A 22829-nucleotide genomic window follows, 5' to 3' on the forward strand; every position below is an offset into this window, starting at 1 on the left:
GATTTTTACCTCACCCAATCTTTACTATGACAGTTGCAAAATGATGGTTTTCCAATTCTAGCACTCCCTTTATATTCCTATTCTTAGAAAGAGGAATAGTCTCTTTCAAAACCACAGTAAAATCATCAACTTCACTAAATGTAACATTGATACAATAGTTTTATTGTCTACTATTTAAATTCCAATTTTTTCCATTGACATAGTAATGTTCTTTTTAGCATCTTCACTTTTCCAGTAGAGAATGCAGTCTCGGGTCTGGTATTACATTTAGTTGTCAAGTGTCCTTAGCTTCCTTTATTCTGGAACAAACCCATAGCCTTTTTTTATCTTTGATGACACTGATATTTTTGAAGAATAGAGGTCCTCCTCCATCATTCTTAATATAGAAATCTTAATTTTGGATTTGTCTAATATTTCCTGATGGTTGGATTCAGGTTTTGCATTCTTGGCTGGGATACTATGTAAGTGATACTGTGTCCTACTCAAGATATCCTATCTGGAGACATTCAATGTCCATCTGTTCCTCAGTGGTGATGTTGATTTTGACCACCTGGTCAAAGTTTTCCCAAATTTCTCCACTGTATAATTATGTGTTTATTCCCCCCTGGAACTAATAAGCAGTCTGTGATGAAATACTTCAAACCATGCAAATATCCTATTCCTCTTTAAAATTTACCACTATACTTAGCATTCATAGATGATTCTTACCTGATCCAATCCTTACTATAATGGCTGCCAAATAATGACTTTCCAACTCAACACTCCCTCCATAGTTACCAGTCAGCATTCAGCATGTTTCTAAAGGCAAGAGCCTTTCCTTCTCCTCTATCTACCTACCTATCTACCTATCTATCTATTTATCTATTATTGACATGGACTCATAAATTCATATTTATCACTGGTTTACAAATGGTTATTGTATGTAATCATATTGATGCTCATATTACACCAGATTGGGCTGGCAGAAACTCCTCAAACTGTTTCCTATGTAAAGAATGTGACATGCCGTCATCATTTTCTTGAGCAATTCCTTAAACTCTAGCATAACGAAATGTTCCAGACTCATGTTGTACCAACCCTGCTCTTGCCCTGGAATCATCTATTTTGGCGGTGGGGGGGGGGGGATTTTAGAGACCAAAATCTGGGTGATAAGTGTGTTCATCGAGTTGTCTTTGTTTCTTAGCTCCTTGAGCAAACAGAACTAGGAAATATATACATATATGCACACACATACATGCACACATACATATATGCATGTGTATATAATTGTAGGAAAATTAAAATGAACAAGTAATTGTGAAAATCTTCATCAGCAAACAAGAATATTGATTTTAAGAATACATGGAAAAAATGCTCCACCATAGCCAAGAGTGTTCCTATAAGCAATTACTCAGCCTCTTTAAGCCTCTTGGTACAGGAAAAGGTCTCAGGCATGCTGCCTCAACTCAGCAATGAACTAACCACCATCACGATATAGAAGAGAGAGTGAAATTGCTGTTTGAGGCTCTATGGAAGATATTGCTGTGAGGACATCTAAGTGGAATCTTGAAGGATGAGTGGAGGATTACCAGGAAAAGAAGTTGGGGAGGGGTTAACATTGGAGCAGAGAAAATAGAGGCCTGAAGTACATGTTTCTTTTCCATCCTGACTGTTCCCTTTTTAGTCAGACATGTTTTCTGGAGCCATATTCATCAAATTGGCCTTGGGACTGGACCTTTATCTGGCCATCTTCATCCTCTTGGTTGTCACTGCTATTTACACAATCACTGGTGAGTCCATTGCATGTCTAGCTCAGTCATGCTATCTTCTGCTGATCTCACCCCAATCTGCAGTTAGCAACTTCCGAGTTAGCCCTGTCACCACCAAGGTAAGGGTAGCCTTTTATTGCCACTATGAGAGTCACGCACAGGCCCAGAAATACAACTAAAGTGAAGAATCTCCAGAATTAGGTGTAAGCACCTTGATTGAGGATAACAATATGGTGGATGGAATAGGAAAATGGTGGTTTGGCTCAGCTATGTGTTCAGCACCCAGATTGGCATTTGGAATCCAGCATATCATATACATGGAAGGTCAAGATGAAAGAGCAGCTCAGACATGAGAATACACCAAATAAATACATGATGCCAGGGCATGGTAGTGGGCTATGGCAGAATCAGGAAAGAAGAACTGGAGCAGTGAGTTGGTTTTGGGGAAAGGGTATGTGGTAATAGTTCAAGCAGGCTTTCATAAACCACGTACATTGATATAGTATCTCATGCGTACTAACTTATGAAAAATTAATTGTGAAAAATTAAACTATACCAGCTCAGTTGGAAAAATAAAGAAAATAACAGCTGGAACAATCAAGACAGTTCTGGAGCCATTTTCAAACACCGAGCATGTGTTTCAGAGTAAGTGAGAGAGGAGGGCATGAATCTTCTGTTTTCAGGATCAGTCTTGTCTCCCCAAGACACTGTCACAAAAGAAATATCTTATTGACTAAGAGTCTAATGAGTCTAGAGTTGAAAGAGAAGTTGTTTTTTGTCAAAAATTGCAGCAAAACACAAGTCAAAAACTCTAGCTGGTATTCATCTAATGAAACCGATATCTAGGTTCCAACACTCGAGCAAAAATGGCTTTGCTCAATTTTTTGAAAGCAAGAAGATTGGGCTAAGTGAAGTGAATTGAGGGATTGTTGAAGGAAATTTTCACAATATTAAAACTTTGCCTTTTCCCTTATTTAATACTCAAAAACTTACACAAAGATGGAACTCCACAATAATTCATAGAAACTTTGAGTCAAGGCAAGGCAAGGGAGACAGGAGGATCAATGAGAGACATAATGACTGAGGAGATAAGGATGCCCAGAGGAGCTTGTGGTCCAATCAGCTTTTGATATGTTTTCAGCTGAGTCGTTTCTAGGGTTTGGGTGGAAGATAACCAGAGGTGAAAGCAAATGGATGAGCACACATGGATAAAATGTCCTGGTTCTTTTCTTTCTCTTCACAGGCGGCTTGGCCTCGGTTATTTACACAGACACCCTCCAGACCATCATCATGCTGATAGGTTCTTTTATTCTCATGGGGTTTGGTAAGTTAGAACAGCGTGAGTGGTGCCCTGGGACCAGAAATCATGGGACTTGTGTCTGCTCCGTTTGCTCTTTACTGCTGCCTCCCAGTTCTATCTGGTCACATTTTCCAATCATTTACCTGATTCACATCAGTGAAATGCCTTCCTGACTTCTTTTCTGCTGTGCTATCTCAGCATAAGGAAATGAGGGAGAAGAACTTTACTTCCTTTAAAAAATTATTGCTCAGATAAGTTATCTGTTTAATTTTAACATCTTTGTGTTCATAATGAACAAAAGGAGTATCATTTCATTGATAATTTTTCAAAAATATTGGTACATTGGATTCAATGCACAGAAACCCTTCACTTATATAGAATCTTCATAAAATGAAGGATTAAATATTAGGGAAACTTTAGATAACTAAATATTAACTTCATTATGACTGTTTCTGATGGAAATTATTGAAGTACATTACTTACTCTATTGTTAGAATACACAAACACAGATTTGATTTTCCTTTATGATTCTTGCTTATTAGTATCATCAGTCAGTTCATTCTCTTGAGTAAGTTGTACCAGCAAGCAGTATTGATGAATCTAATTTACAGTTTGTTGATTTTTGTTTTCTTTTATTGTGGTATTTGTTCATCTTTGCATAGGAAATCCATGCACACAGTAAAAAGGATATAGGGTGAAAATAGATGTCTTTTCATCCCTCCCATGTCTTGCAGCCACCATGTTCCACCCACTCAAGCTGCACCGTATACAACAATTCTGAATATGCATGACCTAAATCACAGAGCTTGAAGATACATGAGGCAAAAACTGATAGAACTGCAAAGACAACAAATTCACGATGATAGTTGGTGATTTTGACACAATATGGATGCCATTAGCCACATATGGCTATTTAAATTTAAATTAATTCAAATTAAAAATTCAGTTTCTCATTTGCCTAAACATATTTCAAGTGCTATCAATATATGGCTAGTGGTTGCCATATTGGACAGGACGGATATAGAACAATTCCATCATTGCGGAAAGTTCTATTGCACAGTGCTGCTCCAGAGGCAACTCCTAGTACCAACTCCTTGTGAACTTTCTGTTTAGTTAGCCAGAACTTCTGTGCTATTCTTCTTCATGGTTCTTTGGTTTCTGGCCTCAGTGATGCATTCTCTGGCATCAGCCTCTCTAAATGCCACTTCTCCCATCCTTAGGAAAGGACTCTCATCTCCTAGGTCCCCATGTATTTTTGTCACAAATCATATTCCCCTTATCAGAACAATTTCCTTTTATCATCTGTATCCTCCACTAGATTGAGTTCCTGCTTTGCATATTCATTTTGCACATAATACCAGCACCATGTTTGGCACATACAAAAATGTGGGTGTTCAATAAATTAATGTCAACTTCAACTCTACAAATACATGATGCTCTGATGATTTTGCATCATTTGAACTTATACTAAGTGGCCCCATGTGCCTGGGTTCATCTTTCTAGGGTTTCCACCCATTATGGCTCTTTTCTATACCTGACTAGCCTTTCCAGACCCCCAGTGGGCTGATTCTCACCATTTCCCCTCACCACACATATTATTCTGTCCTCAGTTTCTGCTTCTCATCTTCCCATTTTTTTTATTGTAACTTAAGTAGAATACAGTATTGCACCAGACAACCACACTGTGCATAAGGTCATACTAGCCAGGCTCTGTGTCAAGAAGAGAAGTCATTGCTTCTTGGCCCTTTGAGAGGAGTTGGGGTTTCCTGATGGCTAATTCTGTTAGGATCACTCTGTTGGCCCTTGTCCAGGTTTATGTCTGCTCTAGATGGTTGATATTGATGGTCAGACATCATCTCCTAGGTCCCCATGTATTTTTGTCACAAATCATATTCCCCTTATCAGAACAATTTCCTTTTATCATCTGTATCCTCCACTAGATTGAGTTCCTGCTTTGCATATTCATTTTGCACATAATACCAGCACCATGTTTGGCACATGTGATCAAAATAACAGTCTTATTTTTACCATATGGCTAGACACTAAATCAAAATTTTCAAGAGCACTATAAGAAAAAAAGCTAAAGGGTGATATGCTTTATGTGCTTTGTGAAAGTAAATCTGATATCATAGCCAATGCCATTGGAAGTACTGGAAAGACATGGATCCTGGGAGAAGGACCCTGAGGGTTTGACCAGGCTGATTGGAGGTGCTTGGGTACCTCCACCACAAAGGAATAATTATGAACACCGGGTGTTTTAGATGTCTGCAAAACATTTCATTTTATCCACTGGCTTTTCAGCATTTGCCGAAGTTGGAGGATACCAGAGTTTTGCAGAGAAGTACATGAATGCCATCCCGTCCGCAGTCGAGGGGGACAACCTGACAATCAGTCCCACGTGCTATACTCCTAAAGCAGACTCCTTCCACATTTTCCGAGATGCTGTCACTGGGGATATTCCATGGCCAGGAACCGTACTTGGAATGAACCTCGTAGCTGCGTGGTACTGGTGCTCAGATCAGGTGAAGTGTGTTTGTGGCATGTGGCTATGCTTATCCTGTTCTTTTTCTTCTCATAGAAAAGCATATATACACATATACACACGTATCATTTAAAAAGTCAAATACTTCTACAAGACTTGTTATGAAAAACAGCTGTCTGCTTTCTGGCTCTCCACCTTATTTCACTTTCAGCTCTTTCAGTTAACTATTTTGGTGTGTATTTCTATTCTCTAAATCCTTGTACTCAAAATGTGGTCTGTGAACCATCAGCATGGATATCACTTGGAGCTCATTAGAAATAAACACTATCAGATTCTACCCCGACCCAATGAATCACAGTTTGCTTATAGATTTGATCCCCAGGTGATCCAAACAAATACTTGTATTCTCCCTTTTGGGTTTTCCAGATTTAGGATTTTTCTATTGGCTTTCCACAATGAGAAATGAGGGTTTAGCTCTTTCAACTTTCCACCCTCAATTCTACAGAAGCACATCTCCTGCTTCCTAGCCTCCCAATAGATCTAATTTACAATTTTGATGAGATCGGCTTTTTTTTTTTTTTGAGGAAGATTGGCCCTGAGATAACGTCTGTGCTCATCTTCCTCTGTTTTATATGTGGGATGCCTGCCACAGCATAGCTTAATAAGCAGTGTATAGGTCCACGCCTGGGATCCAAACCAGCAACCCCCGGGCCACTGAAGAGGACCACACAAACAACTGCTATACCACCGGCCAGCCCTGAGATCAGGTTTTGATGCTACCATTTTTGTGACTACATAAATGTGATTCACGGCTAAGCCACATGATATTCTTTGATTGATTTTTCTTTAGCTTTTTCTTTTCTCTCAAATTAATAATTCTTAATTTTTTTGCTTTAAATTTTCTTTGTAATTATTACTCATCAAATGCCAAACCCTCTGCAAATTGCCTATGTCTCTTCTCAATACTTGCAAATACATCAAGTATTCTACCAACTCTTTTCCTCATTTCTTCTCAGAACCTTTGGCCTCTCACAATATGTCAGGTTGCCCTGTATGCTTGGTGCCCACCCTCATCCAGGACCCCCTTCATTACCATATTTGGGATTCCCTTTGCCTCATTCTTGGGTTATATCTCTTATTTCCAGTATCCCACAGCACCTTCTTTCTTGGTTTACTCCTTCTTTCAGGACAATTGAATTTTCCAGGAAGTTCTTAAGAAGATAGAAGATAAATTTATTGCGAATTTGCATGTTTGAAAATGGCTTCACTCCAACTTTTCCTAAACTGATCCTTTGGCTATGTACACATTTCTAGGTTGGAAATAATTTTCCCAAAGCCATAGATTCATTGTCTTCTGACTTCCACTATTAATGTTGAGAAACCTGAAGTTATTCTTAATTCTTTGGATGTGACCTGTCTTTCCTCTCTAGAAGCTTGTCTTTCTTTTGTCCTCAGTGTTCTGAAATTTCACCACAATGTACAATTGTGTGTGGATCTATTTTTGTCCATTGTTATGAGCCTCTGTGAACCTGTTTAATCCAATGATGGATGTCTTGAACGATTTGAGGGGCTACTTTCTTTGATTTCTTCCATTTTTTTTTCCTTTGGGGACCTGCTATTTTGAATTGATGGTCTTCCTCAGCTGGTTCTCTAGTGTTTCTATCTTTTCTTCTCATCTTCCATCTCTTGGTCTTTTGTTCCACCTTCTGGGAGCCTTCCTTGACTTTATCCTTCAGTTTTTCTGCCTTTGTAGCTATAACTTCCAAGATCTTTTTTTTTCTGGATCTTCCTTTATATAGTGTTTGAGTTTGTTTTTGTTTTGTTTTATGATGCTTTTTTTCTCCCTAAATAGTTTCCATCAACCCAAACTTATAATTTCAAAATTTTAACCCATCTTGACTCAATGGTCACTTATGATGTTAATGTGGGATCCAGTTTTCCTCTTCTCTGCATAATAAATTGATTTTTTCAACATATCTACCAAAGAATGCATCCTTTCATCATTGATTTGTGGAACTATCTTTATTATTTATAGTTTGCCTCTGACTACCTGACTTGCCTTGTGTAAGTGGCCCCACATTAACCCTTAGATCTGATGGCAGAACCTGCTTGTCTGCTGACAGAACTCCCCTCCTCACCTGTGATTTATATTGTCCCTCCAACTGTCTGCTTCTATCCCTCTGTCTAAAAATGTCACCTGCTCCCCCAGCACTGAATGACACTGCTGCTATCCCTCATAGATTTGTCCCTCCAAAGAGAATTAAGCAGAAAAAGCCATCCCTATTTTCTGACAGTCTTTCAGAAGAAAAATATTAGGAAGCTATAGCATTATGGGTAGAAATCCTGCTTTGCTAGAAAATTCTTAGTCAAGAAATTGCACAACTTAATAGAAATTATGAAATTGTATGCATTCATTTTCCCAGGACCATCATATTTGATTCATAGCTCAATGAGGTCCTCAGAATATTCTGAAGAAATCTAGAGATGAATGTGTCAGAGTTCTATTTTGATGGCTGCCTGACTATGGTGTTTCCATGGCAGTGGGCCTGATTTCCCAGGGGTCAATTGCCCCACAACAATAGAGAGATACTGATGAGTATGTGGCTTATTCAGTGCCTACAATATTAAAAATGTAACTTAAACACACAACTTGTGGCAAAGATCAGTAGTGACAGCTTTGTACCTGGAGGAGCACATGGCCGTTGCTGCAATGCAGCCTGGGAGCTGTAAACATATTTTAACAGTAGTGATGAGTATTGACTTCTATGTACCAAGAATCTTACAAACATTAAACTTGATATTCAGAATCTCCTACAAGGGATAACCCTATATAGAGATGAGAAAATTGAGACTCACAGAAGTCAAATACTCACGTGAGAGGAGCGGGGACTTGAGTCCTGATTTTATCCTGAAGCCCATTATTTCCCACTAGCCGTGACCCCATTTCTTATTGTAACCTTAATCCCTGAAAAGAGGCACTCCCCTTCTTTGAAGTCATCCTCTGGTTGTTTCACGACTGTGTTGTGTTTTCTCGGCAGGTTATTGTACAGCGCTGCCTATCAGGCAAGAACATGTCTCACGTGAAGGCCTCCTGCATCATGTGTGGTTACCTGAAGCTGCTGCCCATGTTCCTCATGGTGATGCCAGGGATGATCAGCCGCATTCTGTACACAGGCAAGTCCTGAAGCCACTGATAAACCCTCTTTTCTTTTTATGCTTGAATTCTGAGAAGTGATTTTAAGATGTATTAAAACTTTGACAAACTAGAGAACATATGGAAGTAAAAACAGAATTCCAGGTGGAGAGAACAGCTTGTGCAAGGGGTCAGAAACAGGAAAATTTGGAATATTTGACACTCTGTTCCTTTATCTCTTTTATACTATGTGCCTGTCACCTTGTAGGCATTTGAGTCTGTGAGTCCTATTTTCATGAGTGGCTTAGATTTAAGCAAGTCTAGACAATAATTCAGAAGGGCACTGGAGGGTGAGGTAGAACTTTTAGAAAATATGAGTTAGGTGAGGTGGTGGTTGTTTGGTGACCTCTCTGACTGAGAAGGTCTTTGAGATGCGCTGTCACTTCTTGGTCCCTATGAGACCGTTGAAGAATTGCACCAACCTCACTGCTTTGGAACTGAGTTGTTTGGGGCAATTGAATTTCTGAGTCAGCTGAAAGTAACTACTAACGTTGAAAATCTTCCAAAAATACCAACTTTCTTCCTTTCTTTCTTTATTATGATGAATGAAGGAAATATAACCAAATATTTTCCTTCATTGGCTAATGGTGGCCTCTGGTTTTTATTGGGGCAATCCATCAGATAACACTGAATCTACTTCATGTTTTCTCAACTAAGAATCAGTTTAATTGGCTGAAATCTTGTTAAGATGAACATCAAGTGACCAACCTCACTTCTTATTGCAACATTGTAGTATTGTTGATAGCAGTAAAGAATGTATAGATATCCAACAATAGGGAATGACTAAAGAAATTATTGTTTACCCTCTTTATGGAAAATTGCACACAGGAGACCGAAGATTCTCAAAACTTGGGAAAATGCTGAAGTTATTATGTTAAATGTAAAAATAACACTACAAAATATTATCTTAATAGTTACCACAGTTATGCAAAAAAGACATTTCCCTGTAGAAAAGGATTAGAAAGGAATGAAAAAAACTAAAGGAAGCTAATGTGCTAATGTGTTAGTATTCTGGGTGATTTTTTTATCAGTTTTTTCTGTCTGTTCTCATAATCTTATTTAAGCAAAATAATCACCAAAGTATTGTGCAACTGCCGCAATGAAGTGAGACATCATCTCACAGGGGCAATCACCCCAGTGACCATCACAAGTGACATCTCTTCTTAGATGTAGGTGGAAAACACTGGGCTACATGTGACTGGACACAGAACTGACTTGCTGGGTAGGGGTGATATTTTATCTCTGGAGTTCTGTGCTCCTGGGAAGATTTATGCTTGTGCAGCTTTTCTGGAAGATGGAATCAGCTCCCTCTGTTTGCCCCAGTGCTCTAGCTGGACCACGTCCCAAGGAAGAACCCTGCCCCTTAGGTCAGTGCAAGAGGGATCACAGGTGTGAGACTTATGAAGTCATATTCTGAGAAAAGAGGGAGCAGATTCATGATATGGAGTTCAAAATCGAATCTTCAATTTCCAGGCAAACGTCTTTCCTTCCATCCATGACCTTACAACTTGTTTCTTTGTCCAATGGTTGTGTATTTTACCTGTTGGGCCCCACTCACTGAACCTACTTATCTGAATCCCTCCTCAGACAGGGTAGCCTGTGTTGTACCTTCTGAATGTGTCAAACACTGTGGTGTTGAAGTCGGCTGCACTAACTATGCCTACCCAATACTGGTGATGGAACTGATGCCTAACGGTAAGAAAATGTCCATGCTCAGATGAGTGGAGAGAGAAAATAATAGCAGAATATTATTCAGCCTTAAAAAATAAGGAAATTCTGTCATTTGTGATAAAATAGATAAACTTGGAGGACATTATGCTAAGTGAAATAAGCCAGATACAGAATGACAAACACTGCATGATGTCACTTATATGTGGAATCTAAAGAACTTGAACTCATAGAAGCAGAGAGTAGAACGGTGGTTGCCAGGGGTTGGGAGTAGGGGAAATGGGGAGTTGTTGGTCAACGGGTACAAACTTTCAGTTATAAAATGAATAAGTTCCGGAGACCTAATGTACAGCATGGAGACTATAGTTAATAATAATATACTGTATACTTGAAATTTCCTGAGAGAATAGACCTCAAGTATTCTCACCACAAAACAAGAAAACAGTAACTATGTGAGGTGATGAATATGTTAATTAGCTTGATTTTGGTAATCATTTCACAGTATATATATATATATATCAAAACATCACACTGTATACTTTAAATATATATAATTTTTAATTGCCATTCATATCTCAATAAAACTGGAAAAAAAGTTCGTGCTAGGACTGCTTCAGAGGCCTGATCTATACATGGGCCATGAGGAAGGGATATGGTGTAATCCTTAATAATTCTTACTTCTATTAATTCAATTGCATTCATCAGATATTTCTTGAGAACCTTCCATAAGCTCGCAGCCCTGTACTTGGCCTGGGGAATACAGAGATGAGCCAGATATAATTTCTATTAGAAGAATCCTCCTGTAGGTTCAAGACTGCCTTCCAGGCCAATCGAGAACATTCAAATGATCTATTTGTCAATAGAAGAATTGCATAGCTATAGACTTATAAACTCAGAGGACTGGAGATTAACTATTTATCCCTCTTTCCTTAGACCAGTGATACCCAAACAATAGACCTCAATCTATTTAATTTACAACTATTTATTGACTGTCTACTATGCGCCAAACACTGCTCTGTTGCTCAGAAAACATCAGTGAAGTAGGCACAAAATCCCCTATCCCTTGGAACTCACATTCTAGTTTCATGAGATAGAAAATAAACCACATAGATACTTAATAAGTAAATGAGACAAGACATTAGATGGTGATGTTTGCTGTGGTGAACAGAAAGAGAGCCAAGTTTAGGGGTCAGGAGTGACCAGGTGATCTTGTACCTTAGGTCCATCAAAGGTTAGCTAACACTTCTAAGACCTTTCTCCTCCCTGACCCACATGAACTTTGTCAGAAGGAAGGGAGCACGACCCACAAGTGATATCACCCATCCACCCCATTCGACACTTTGTCCTAGGAGGTTTAAGGGCATTACTAATGGGAAGAGGGAACTGGAGGATGAAGTGGCCATGAGGTCTCAAAACCCTCAGCTCTGCCCACCAAAGACCTCTTCAGCAGTACCACCTACTAGGCTTCTTCCTCTCCAGTTCTCTAAGTCTTCAGGAAACCAAAGAAAGGTGAGAAGGCACAGTTTCCTTTCTATCAATATTAGGTTCCAGCAGATGATCTCTAAATTCCTATTTAGAACTAAAATTCTATGCTAGATTATTCTTAAATTAATCTCAAATCGAATATGCAGGAAATGCCATACGATGATGTGTGTTAATAGGCACATCAGTTAGTAAATGTTCCAGGTAACACTTTTATCTTTGAACCACTCTCTGGTTTGACCTAGCCCTTGTAGATCCTGGTGTCAAATTTCTAACCACTTCTTGTACCCTCTTCCGGCCCCAGGACTGCGAGGCCTGATGCTGTCAGCGATGTTAGCCTCTCTCATAAGCTCTCTGACCTCCATCTTCAACAGCGCCAGCACCCTCTTCACCATGGACCTCTACACCAAGATGCGGAAGCAGGCATCGGAGAGAGAGCTCCTTATAGCTGGAAGGTGAGAGACCTGGTTTCTGTGTAGAATTTCTCCGGAAAAGTACAGATATAGAAGTGACCTAGAGCCTCTTCATCTTTGGCTTTAGTGAAACTAATCATCAAGTTCTAGAGTGGAGGAAGGAACATTAGAGGACGTTTAATCCAACTTGGTCTCTTTCCACATGCAAAACTTGGGGCCATACCTTTAAATGAAATAGTTGCTTTTTCGGGCTTTTGAATGATTGTCTCCTATTTTTCCCTCTCTTCACATGCTCTCCCAGACACATCTTCATGAAACTCCCTCAGTGTTTTTCATTACTTATAAACTTCCCACCTACTCTGATAGGTTAATGCATTGTCTCTAGAAGTTTCTGTGTATATCACAGGAAGGAAGCAACAGATTAATCCATCCACACGCTATTACAGAGGAGTTTATCAACTACATTCATTAAGAAATGGGGTGTCAAGAGAAACTGACAACTTATTTAAAAGGTTGTGCCTTGTTGAAGATAGTAACAATTGCTTTAGTAAATTAACCACTTGGGGGGAAAATTCCAAGGGCTTACTTGGTCCAGATCTTGACTCTGGACAATGCTATTGGAGAGGTAGAAAAATCTGTGTTTCTGTAGTGGAGATAGTGTTGGACTAGAATTCAGAAGGCCCAAGACACAGTAGTCCACTAGTGGGTATATGATCTTGGGCATGAGTCCCCTTTGTCCCAATGATAACCTAATGAGTTTTTTTCTCTCCCTTTTATTAAATGTCTACTATCTCCCAGAATACAAATATGAAAAAAAGACATATATGTGAAAAATAATTTCCTGCCTCATGCTATTTATGCCTTCATGGGGAAAATAGACAGTTAATAAATATATTCTATATCAGATGACAAAAAGTGCCAGGAAGAAAATTAAAGGAGGATTAAAGGATGGGGGCTACTTAAGACAGGTGCTCAGGGAGTCCTCTCTGAGGAGGTGGCACTTCAGCAGAGCCCTGAGGGAAGTACGGGAGCGAGCCCCTGGCTCTGTGGGGATGAAGAGGAAGTGCTGCATTCCTCCTGCAGTCACATGCGTGGCGTGTTTGAAGACAACAAGAGGTGGGGCCGGTACCTGAGGAGCAAGTGGGAGATGATAAGAAACATGGTCAGAAAGATAGCTGGAGGTTAAATCATTTAGGGCCATTTAAGCAGCAACAAGACTTTGGATTTTATTCCACACGTGAAAGAAAAGAATTGAAGATAAGAGAGCAAGTAAGGTACTTTCCAGTGACCTGCTTTCCAATGATGATAACAACAAGGAGAGTGGATGTTATTTCTTGAATCTTTACTGTGTCCTAGGTATTGTGCTAAGACTTTCCACAGCTTATCACATTTAGTTATTGCAAGATTGCAGAGGTTTTGTAAGGCTTAAATGAGATACTTGTTCCTCGGTCTCCTGCCCAAATGCTTGTCCCCCTCTTTTTCCAACCCTCACCTCTCTGTTTCAGATGAACACAGAGAAGCAATGACCTTTTACAGACAGCCCAATAAATTATGTTTGTTTATTCACACCAGAAGTACAGAATATTGTGGAGTTTATATAAGTGAATCAGCCATGCTCCCTGGACTCCAGGAAACTCTAATAGGTTTTTACCACCTACCAATATTTTAACTAATTCTTTCTACCTGCCAAAGTATTCAAGTAGCAAAATGCACAAATTAGCATTTCTGGTCAATTCACTCAACATTCTGGGATAGAGGATATTTTCATTCTAATCTATGCAAACTGACAGTTTCTCTCAAGCCAGGAAAAAAGATCAAAATAAGAGTCTGCTTTCTCTATCATACAAATAATTACTTATTAAAAGAAATAGTGTGATGTTTTTTCTAACTGATATATTGCATAAATTGCACTAGAGAATTATTAATCAATTGCTGACATTTGAACTGTTTTTATGAGTGGATATTTCATCCTGTAGTTGAAGCTATTATGACTAATTATAGACAAGAAATTGCTTGCTTGGAATTTTACTGACAGATCATCATCAAGTATGGCATGGCTTCGTGTGTGGTCAAAGAGCTTGATTTTATTTGGAAAATCAATGAATGGCCACAAGAATGGATTCAAGAACTAAAGCACAATGGAAGTACTAATACGTCTTTTGTTTAACATTTATTTTGTTTTCTTCCCAGGCTATTTATGATTCTATTAACTGTCGTCAGCATTGTGTGGGTCCCATTAGTAGAGGTAGCTCAAAATGGACAACTGGTCCATTACATAGAGTCAATTTCCAGCTACGTTGGACCTCCAATTGCAGCTGTCTTCCTGCTTGCCATCTTTTGTAAAAGAGTGAATGAACAAGTAAGTGAAATTGGGAAACTTTTTCCCTGCTGGAATGAGAAAAAAACTATTTCTATCACTGGTAAAATGCATTCTTTTTACCTTATTTATACAACTCCAAGTCCATCTCAATTTCACTTGTGGTCAGCCACAATTCCCGATTCTCACTAAAGTGTGTAAATACATAGTATACACTTAGTATAGTATACTTACATAGTATACTACAGTCTTTATATTTCTTACAAAATGTTATATACATACATGGCATGGTGCTGAGGAACACATGTTTTGAAGTAAGGCTGCCAGGGTCCAATCCTGGCTCTACCACTTAATAGCATTGTGATCTTAAGCAAACCATTTCACTCTGTAAAATGAAGATAGTCACAATGCCAACCTTATATGATTGCGGTGAGAATTAAAAGAGAAAATATGTGAAGTGCTTAGGAGAAAACCTACCATTAGTAAGGCTTCAAAATGTGTTAATTTCTATTATGATATATATAATTGATTGACTATTATGGACCATGTACATTTAATCCCTTAATTGTTCCCAGGTGTTAGCCTTATTATTACAATTTCCAGATGAGGAACAGATGCAGAGAGGTTAACATCTATGTGTCTTCCACATGCTACTTAATATTAGTAAATGGGATCTTCAAATTCAGATTCAGGTCATCCCCCATCCAGAGGTCATACTCTTAATCTCTCTGCAATACCATTTCCCTTAAACATAACAGCTCAATTGGGTGAACAGGGGACACATGTTTCCACTGCCACCAACTTCTCAGAGAGGGTAAATGCTTTTAATTGTCAAAAGCTTAATAAATTACAATTATCTAACATTAACTCTGCGAATTGTGTAACATAAGTCATAGTTCTGCTTATTCTACAACATAACGTTTTTAAATCTATATATAAAATATGAGTCAAGGTAAACTTAGGCTTAGGTCAGAGTAGACAATAGTGTCCTGGAGTTGGAGAATCAACAACACAATGATATTTCAGGACCATAGAAAGCAATATCCCACTAGCAAATCCACGTGTTTGCAACTTTTCCCTGCTTTGGTGACCTTGTGCTCAAGGTCAGCCATTTTTTGGTTCTTAGTAGAGAAAAGGAAGTAGGATGATCATCATGACCTATTTGAATGAGCTTCTCTTGTTTTCTAAATACTCTGATTTTGTTCTTGTTTCTTTTGCAGGGAGCCTTCTGGGGTCTAATGGTTGGACTTGTGCTCGGCCTCATTCGTATGATTGCAGAATTTGTCTACGGAACAGGGAGTTGTTTGGCTGCCAGTGGCTGTCCGGACATCATCTGTGGAGTGCACTACCTATACTTTGCCATGATTCTCTTCTTTGTTACCACGCTGGTCGCCCTGGGAATTTCCCTGTTAACAAAACCCATTCCTGATGTACATGTGAGTAACTGGTAATATATGATACTTGAGATTATCATCCAGTCATTCAACTAAGCGATTTGCACCTAGAATGTGCAGAGAACCAGTGAATTAAGAAATATTTGATTAGGAAATGGGCTTCATCCTCAAAAAACTGCACAATGCATTTCAGAGGTAAATCTACACCTTTGTTATAGGATACCAGGAAGAGAGTAATTAGAATTGCCTAAGACTGGGAGAGACTTCACAGTGGAGCTATTATTTGGGCTGAAACTGTTTGGGGAAGAGTAGAATTTCACTTACAGCACAAACACTGACACAGACACAAAAAAAATCAGCACATGATACCAGAGGGCAGGAAGAAGAAAAATAGAACAACGAGATGCATTTTTTGCTTTTCAAATTGGCAAAAGGGTTTAATATGAATATGTTCAATGCTGCTGAGCATGTTGAGAAATGCCCACCCTCCTGAGCTGCTGGTGAGGGTGTGAATTTTATAATTTGGAGGAGGGCAGTCGGGCAGTATTTATCATTTTTAAAATTCTCATACCCTATGAATCAACAATCCATTTCTAGGAGCTTATTACATAGAAATACTTGTACAAGTAGGAAAAATATATGTATAAAGATTTTCTCTGCAAGAGATTTCTAATAGAAAAAAGTGGAAACAAGCCAAATTTCCATCGCTAGTGGAATAAGTACACAATAATGCTGCCTTGAATATTACACAGCTATTCGAGAACCTGAGGAGCCCAATTTGCTTTTTCAAATGTCCATGATATGGTTAAGTGGGAAAAATCACTTGCAGAATTAAATAGTGTTGTATAATATCACTTTTTTAAAATAAAATACATTTAAGTATGTACATGTTTGTCTAAGCAAAGAAAGAAAGTCTTAAAGTATATATACCAGAAACGTTCAATAAGAGGTATCTCTAGGACAGGCAGTATAGAGGACCAGCAAATATTAGTCATTTCTTAAATTTAAATATTGCTTCTATACTGATATTGGTTGAATTTATGACTAACATGTATAACTTATTTATTTTGCATTTATCACTCATAATCTTTGAAGCAATGCTTATTTGCACATATCCTTGAGGAGCGGCAAATAGATAATATGTGGATGGGAAAAGCTGAAGCACCGAGTGGTTCAAATTACTTTACCAAAGACAAGTCACCAGAATTCATAACTAAATATTTATGCTGAATATTGAGAGTTGAATGAAAGAACACTGGAAGACATATCACAGTTCTCAAAGAAATATATATCAACTTTAAACTCTTTCATGCCAATAGAAATAACCGTAATTTATTATTAATTTTTAGCAAAAGAATTTGTTTGAAGGACCAGTGAGACCATTTAGCTAGTTTATGTTTATGTTTTATTAATATACTGTGACGTTTGATTTTTCAAATAGACTGATAAAAACCAATAGCCATTTCAGAGAAAGCCATGAATAGTGTTGTGGACCTAATCTAACAGTGCAGTAAAGAAAAATCTCAGGAAGATAGGCCTTTGGCAAAACTACAAAGTGCCTGGTCCAAGTTAGAACAGAAATTCAAGGAGCTCCAATAAGAGATTTTTAATAAAAGAAATGGATTTACTATAAAAAAAAATGCTATAATTAAGAATGTTATGCAGGGGCCGGCCCCATGGCTGAGTGGTTAAGTTCATGCGTTCCGCTTCAGCAGCCCAGGGTTTCACCGGTTCAGATCCTGGGCGCGGACATGGCACCACTCATCAAGCCACGCTGAGGCAGCGTCCCACATGCCACAACTGGAAGGACAACTATGTACTGGGGGGGCTTTGGAGAGAAAAAGGAAAAATAAAAAAATCTTAAAAAAAAAAGAATGTTGTGCAGCTACAATTAGGAATCTTGTTATGTCACCATCAAATAAGAAAGCCAATTACAAATTCTAGTAAATGTAAACAAGAAGATTCTTCTCTGGGCTAAATATGAGGCCAGTTAAAATGAAGCATGGCTTTTATCGTATGATGGATTGTAATTTTAAAAGCCCATTTGACATTTCGAACAATTTCGTTAGAATGATCTAGAGCTGGTATTTATTTGTTGTGTCCAATCACATGTCTTGGATCTATGGCACACAAAAAAGTCACATAATAGCATAAATGCTACTTAATTTCAAATTTTAAATCAACATACAAACTAAGCATGGAAATCTTAATTATATTTACAGAAAACAATTAAAATTCTATAAAGCTTAACAGTTTTAAAATAACGGTAGAGTTGACAGAGTTTGGAGGCAGTGACGTGTAAGGGTACAAATGCTGTCAGAACTCAATAGTACATAGATACTACCTAAACATGATGAATCCAGAAACGGAGCTTAAGAAGATACTTGAAAAGTTATAAAAGTAACCACTAGGTAAACTGTAAGTAATAATGATCTAGCAAATAGCAATTGAATGATAAGGACAATGAGGGAAGCTGGGGTATGGTGTAAGTTAGACAAATCTTCAACTATTAAGAAATTATAAATCCAGAAGTAGGAGTTTTAAACGTATTGTTTAAGACTTTTCAATATCTACCAGAAGAATTAAAAACAGAAATAATTAAAAACGATTGGTGTGTTCAGGTGAGTGGGTGTGGCAGGGGAACTTTTGACTGTGATGTATATTCTTCTGGGCTGTTGATTGTTTTGCGATGTACAGTAAACAAATACACCACTGTAGTGTGGTAAACATTTCCCCATCACTAACAGACTTGTCTGTGGTCTCTGGGCAGCTGCATCGCCTGTGCTGGGCTCTTCGGAACAGTACAGAGGAACGAATTGATTTAGATGCAGGGGAGAAAAGATACGAAGAATCTGATGATGGTGATGATGAAGGTACTACCTGGTCTACGTTTGGTTTTCATGCAGAAGCTCTGTACCTGCATTGGTTTAGGGTTTGTTTGTTTGTCTTTTAATATCACTAAATTCAGTTTCTAAAAAAGCTGTTAGATTTATGGCAAACTGAAACTTTAAAATCTTACTTTCCCAACAACCAAGACAATCTGTTACACATGAAATCTGCCCATTCATCTGCCTGTCCGTCAGTCTGTCTGTCCATCCATCATCCATCCACGGGTCTGTGTGCCAGCTCTGAGGTGCAAATCAATTCTAGTCTCTCCTGTTCCCAGTTACGTACTAAATGTTCAACAAATTCATCTTGATTGATTAAGCATCTTCACACCTTCTTCTCCAGACTTATTTCTCACTATTCCCTCCAATACACCCTCCATTCCAGCCAGGCAGACTTCTTCACTTTTCCCCCATATATACGAAGCCCTGTAGAATAGTTCTACCTCCTCTCCAAGAGAAAAAAATGCCTGTTCTTTAAAACTAGGTTCTAATCTCATTTCATTCATGAAAATTTCTCCAGCATCCATCCCCATGGCTCTTTATTTACCTGATGTTTTTAAAACCAATGACAAAATTTAACACTTCAGGGTATGTTGTCTTGAACTGTACGCTAATTGTTTGGTTTGGTTTGGGTTCTTCAAATTGAAGGAACGCTCAAGCCTTCTACTTCTTTTAGGTTTTTACATCAGTGTTCCTGGGTAAGACTGGCCTATAATTTTCCTTTTTGGTACTTAGTCTTTGTCTGGTTTTGGTATTAAGACCATAGCGTTCTCATAGAATGAATTGGAAAGTAGCTGTTTTTCCATTTTATGGAAATATTTCAATAAGATTGGAATGATATCTCCATTAAAGTTTTGATATTTTGTGAGTAATACCATTAGAGCCTAGTGAATCTGTGTGTTTATGTGTCTGTGTGTGTGTGTGTGTGTATGTGTGTGTAAGTGGCGGAGAGAGACGAAGAGAAACAGAGAAGGTCTCTGATTAAATTTATATGATGGCTATTGAATGAATTAGAGTTCCTATTTCTTCACTAATCAGTTTTGGAAAATTATATATTTCTAGGATTGTGTCCATTTAGTACACATTTTAAATACATTGACATAAAATTATTAATAATATCTTATTGTCTCTTCCGTCTCTACTGCCTCTGTAGTTCTGTCTTCATTTTAATTAGTAATATAATTTTTTGTGATTTCTCTTTTTTCTTAATAAATCTTACAAAAGAGTTGTCTATTTTACTTTTCTCAAAGAATCAACTTTTGGCTTTGTTATTTCTCTCTATTATCATCCTTCTTTCTATTTCATTACTTTCTGTTCTCATTTGTACACCCTCCCATTTATGCTATTTGGGTTTGTTTTGTTGTTAGTTTTTGTAACTTAAGTTGGGTATTACTTCATTAATTTTCAGCCTCTCTTCTTTTCTAACATAAATAACTGAGACTATATATTTCCCTCAAAGATGTTGCATCTCACAACTAAGTTGTAGAATTTTCATTACCATTTATTTCTAAGCTTAGTATTACCTTCATTATGGTTTTCATAGACATAGTTTAGAAGTATTATATTTAGAAGTACATATACTATGAAGTTTAGAAGTGTGTTTTAAGTTTTCTGATGCTGCAACAAATAGCCTTGTAATTAAGTCTTTTGAGGTGGTTTTTTTTAAGTGAGGAAGATTGGCCCTGAGCTAACATCTGTTGCCAATCTTCCTCTTTTTGCTGGAGGAAGATTGTCACTGAGCTAACATCTGTGCCAATCTTCCTCTATTTTGTATGCGGGATGCAGCCACAGCGTGGCTTGATGACCGATATGTAGGTCCATGCCTGGGATCCAAACCCACAAGCTCCGGGCCGCCAAAGCACAGCACGTGAACTTAACCACTATGTGACCAGGCCAGCCCCAAGTCTTTTATATTTTTGCCAGGATACCTTTGGGATAGAGTTTAAGAAGTTTTATTTTGGGGTTAAAGGGTTAATGCCTACATAATATCCTCTCCATGGGAATTGAATCATGCTTTTCTAGCAACAATGTGTGAGAGTGTCTGTTTCCACACAGACTCACTAATATAATATATTGTGAGACTTTTGAGTTTTTTATCACTGATAGGTGAGTAGTGGTATTTCAGTGTAGTTTTAAATTAATTTAAATTTCTCTTTTTTAGTAAGCTTAAGAACCATCTGTCTTATCAATTTCCCTAGTATGTTTTCATGGGGTGGTTGGTGTCTTAGAAACCCGTTATATAGTAAGGATATTAAACCCTTTGTGATGTAAGATGAAAATGTTTTTCCCCAATTTTTCATTTGTTTTTCCTTTGTTTATTGGACTTCATGCCATGCAAAAATTTTCCATTTTTATACAATCAAATCTATCTATATTTTCTCAAGGATTCTGCTAACAGAAGTGATTGTAGTCTTTCTCGCAGTCGTCTGTACTACATTAACAGGGGTTTTATTTCCCATGTTTTGTGATCATTCGTTTAGCTTTCTTTGTTTCAGATAATCCTGAGGAAACTCGTGGATGTCTCAGGAAGTCTTATGACGTATTCTGTGGTTGGGAGAAGCAAGGCCCCAAGCTGAGCAAAGAAGAGAAAGAAGCCCAGAGGAAGAAGCTGACAGACACGTCCGAGAAGCCCTTGTGGAGGAGTGTCGTGAATGTCAACGCCATCCTCCTCCTGGCAGTGCTAGTCTTTGCCTTCGGCTATTTTGCCTGAACTCTATCTGAGCCACTAGAATGTCTACTAAGCAAAGGATACTGTTATTGACTTTTCACTTTCATAGTTTATTGTATTGCAAAAGGGAGAGAAGCAGTTGGTAATTTTATCTAATGGAGGACTATACAGTTGATTTTTAGCTTTTGTTGTTCTTTTGTGTCAATAAAAAAAGAAAAAGAGTTGATAATTTAGAAAGCCAGTGAGTTGATATATGTGTGTATAAACTAGGAGCTTGGGTCTAAATTCTTTTTTTTAAAATATAGCTCACCAAGCGGGTTATCCTACCTTATATGCCTCTCCCAACTCTGCCTCGCACAGCAATCGCCTCATCTGCAAAGCAGTGACCTCCTCCTGTTTTTTTCTTACTAATCTCAGAGATTTGGAAAATACAACTATTTTCTAATAGTTGAGGGGAAGTGAGCTAAAATGCCTGTTGTAAATGCTTTTACAAATCTTTACTGGAAATTATTACCTTATGTCTTAAATAAAGCCATCCCTACTAAATGCTAGCATGTCAAGCCATTGATTTTTTAAACCTCTTTATTAAAATATAATTCACATACTGTAAAACATGTCTGTTTAAAGTATATAATTCAGTGTATTTTATAATATTCAGAGGTGTACAACAATTACCACAACCTAATTTGAGATGTTAGCATTAACTTGTTTATTGGCATTTTTATTTGAATATACTCATTTCTCTGTATTTATCTCTATTTTATTTTGACATTCTAAATGACAATTATCTGTATGTGGAATTATACATAGGTTTAAAAAACATCTTTTTAGAAGTAAATCAACTAATTAAATTGTTTTTAATAAATTACATAAGAAACACTTATCTATCATATTTGTTATGAAAATTCAAACAATGCTTTGGTCTGTAAAATTAAATATAATACTCTGCACTGACAATTCATCGCTCCCATCTATTCCCACTCTTTCCAAAGGAATAACTGTTAACAGTTTAAAGCATGTGTTAAAGCAATTTTTCTACTAATTTATATACATATATGAACTTACACATATTTTCACATAATGCAATCTTAGTTTATGTATTGTTCTGTAACTGGCTTTTTCATATAAAATTGATATTGGAGATCTTTGCCTATTAGGACATATAGATATCCCTCATTCTTTTTAATAGTTGCTCATTATTCCATAAAATCATTTACCATAATTTGACTATTTTTCTACTGTGGAACATTCTGTGAGTTTCAATTATTTTCTATGA

The 22829-nt window shown here is 37.7% G+C and overlaps 1 protein-coding gene across 1 annotated transcript in view; it reads left to right on the forward strand.

The window, feature by feature from the left end:
• The window catches only part of SLC5A4 (solute carrier family 5 member 4), a 33347-nt gene extending 11248 nt beyond the window's left edge, over nt 1-22099 (forward strand). Inside the window, exons 5-14 of the mRNA XM_070626886.1 lie at nt 1668-1769; nt 2992-3072; nt 5350-5570; nt 8569-8704; nt 10311-10418; nt 12178-12328; nt 14477-14645; nt 15824-16039; nt 18768-18870; nt 21381-22099. Coding sequence (XP_070482987.1) covers nt 1668-1769; nt 2992-3072; nt 5350-5570; nt 8569-8704; nt 10311-10418; nt 12178-12328; nt 14477-14645; nt 15824-16039; nt 18768-18870; nt 21381-21595 — 1502 coding nt within the window. The 3' untranslated portion in view covers nt 21596-22099. The remainder of the gene's footprint in view (nt 1-1667; nt 1770-2991; nt 3073-5349; nt 5571-8568; nt 8705-10310; nt 10419-12177; nt 12329-14476; nt 14646-15823; nt 16040-18767; nt 18871-21380) is intronic.
• The last annotated feature ends 730 nt before the right edge of the window (nt 22100-22829 follow it).

The sequence above is a fragment of the Equus przewalskii genome, chromosome 7 (assembly GCF_037783145.1).
Source record: "Equus przewalskii isolate Varuska chromosome 7, EquPr2, whole genome shotgun sequence".
Classification (NCBI taxonomy): domain Eukaryota; kingdom Metazoa; phylum Chordata; class Mammalia; order Perissodactyla; family Equidae; genus Equus; species Equus przewalskii.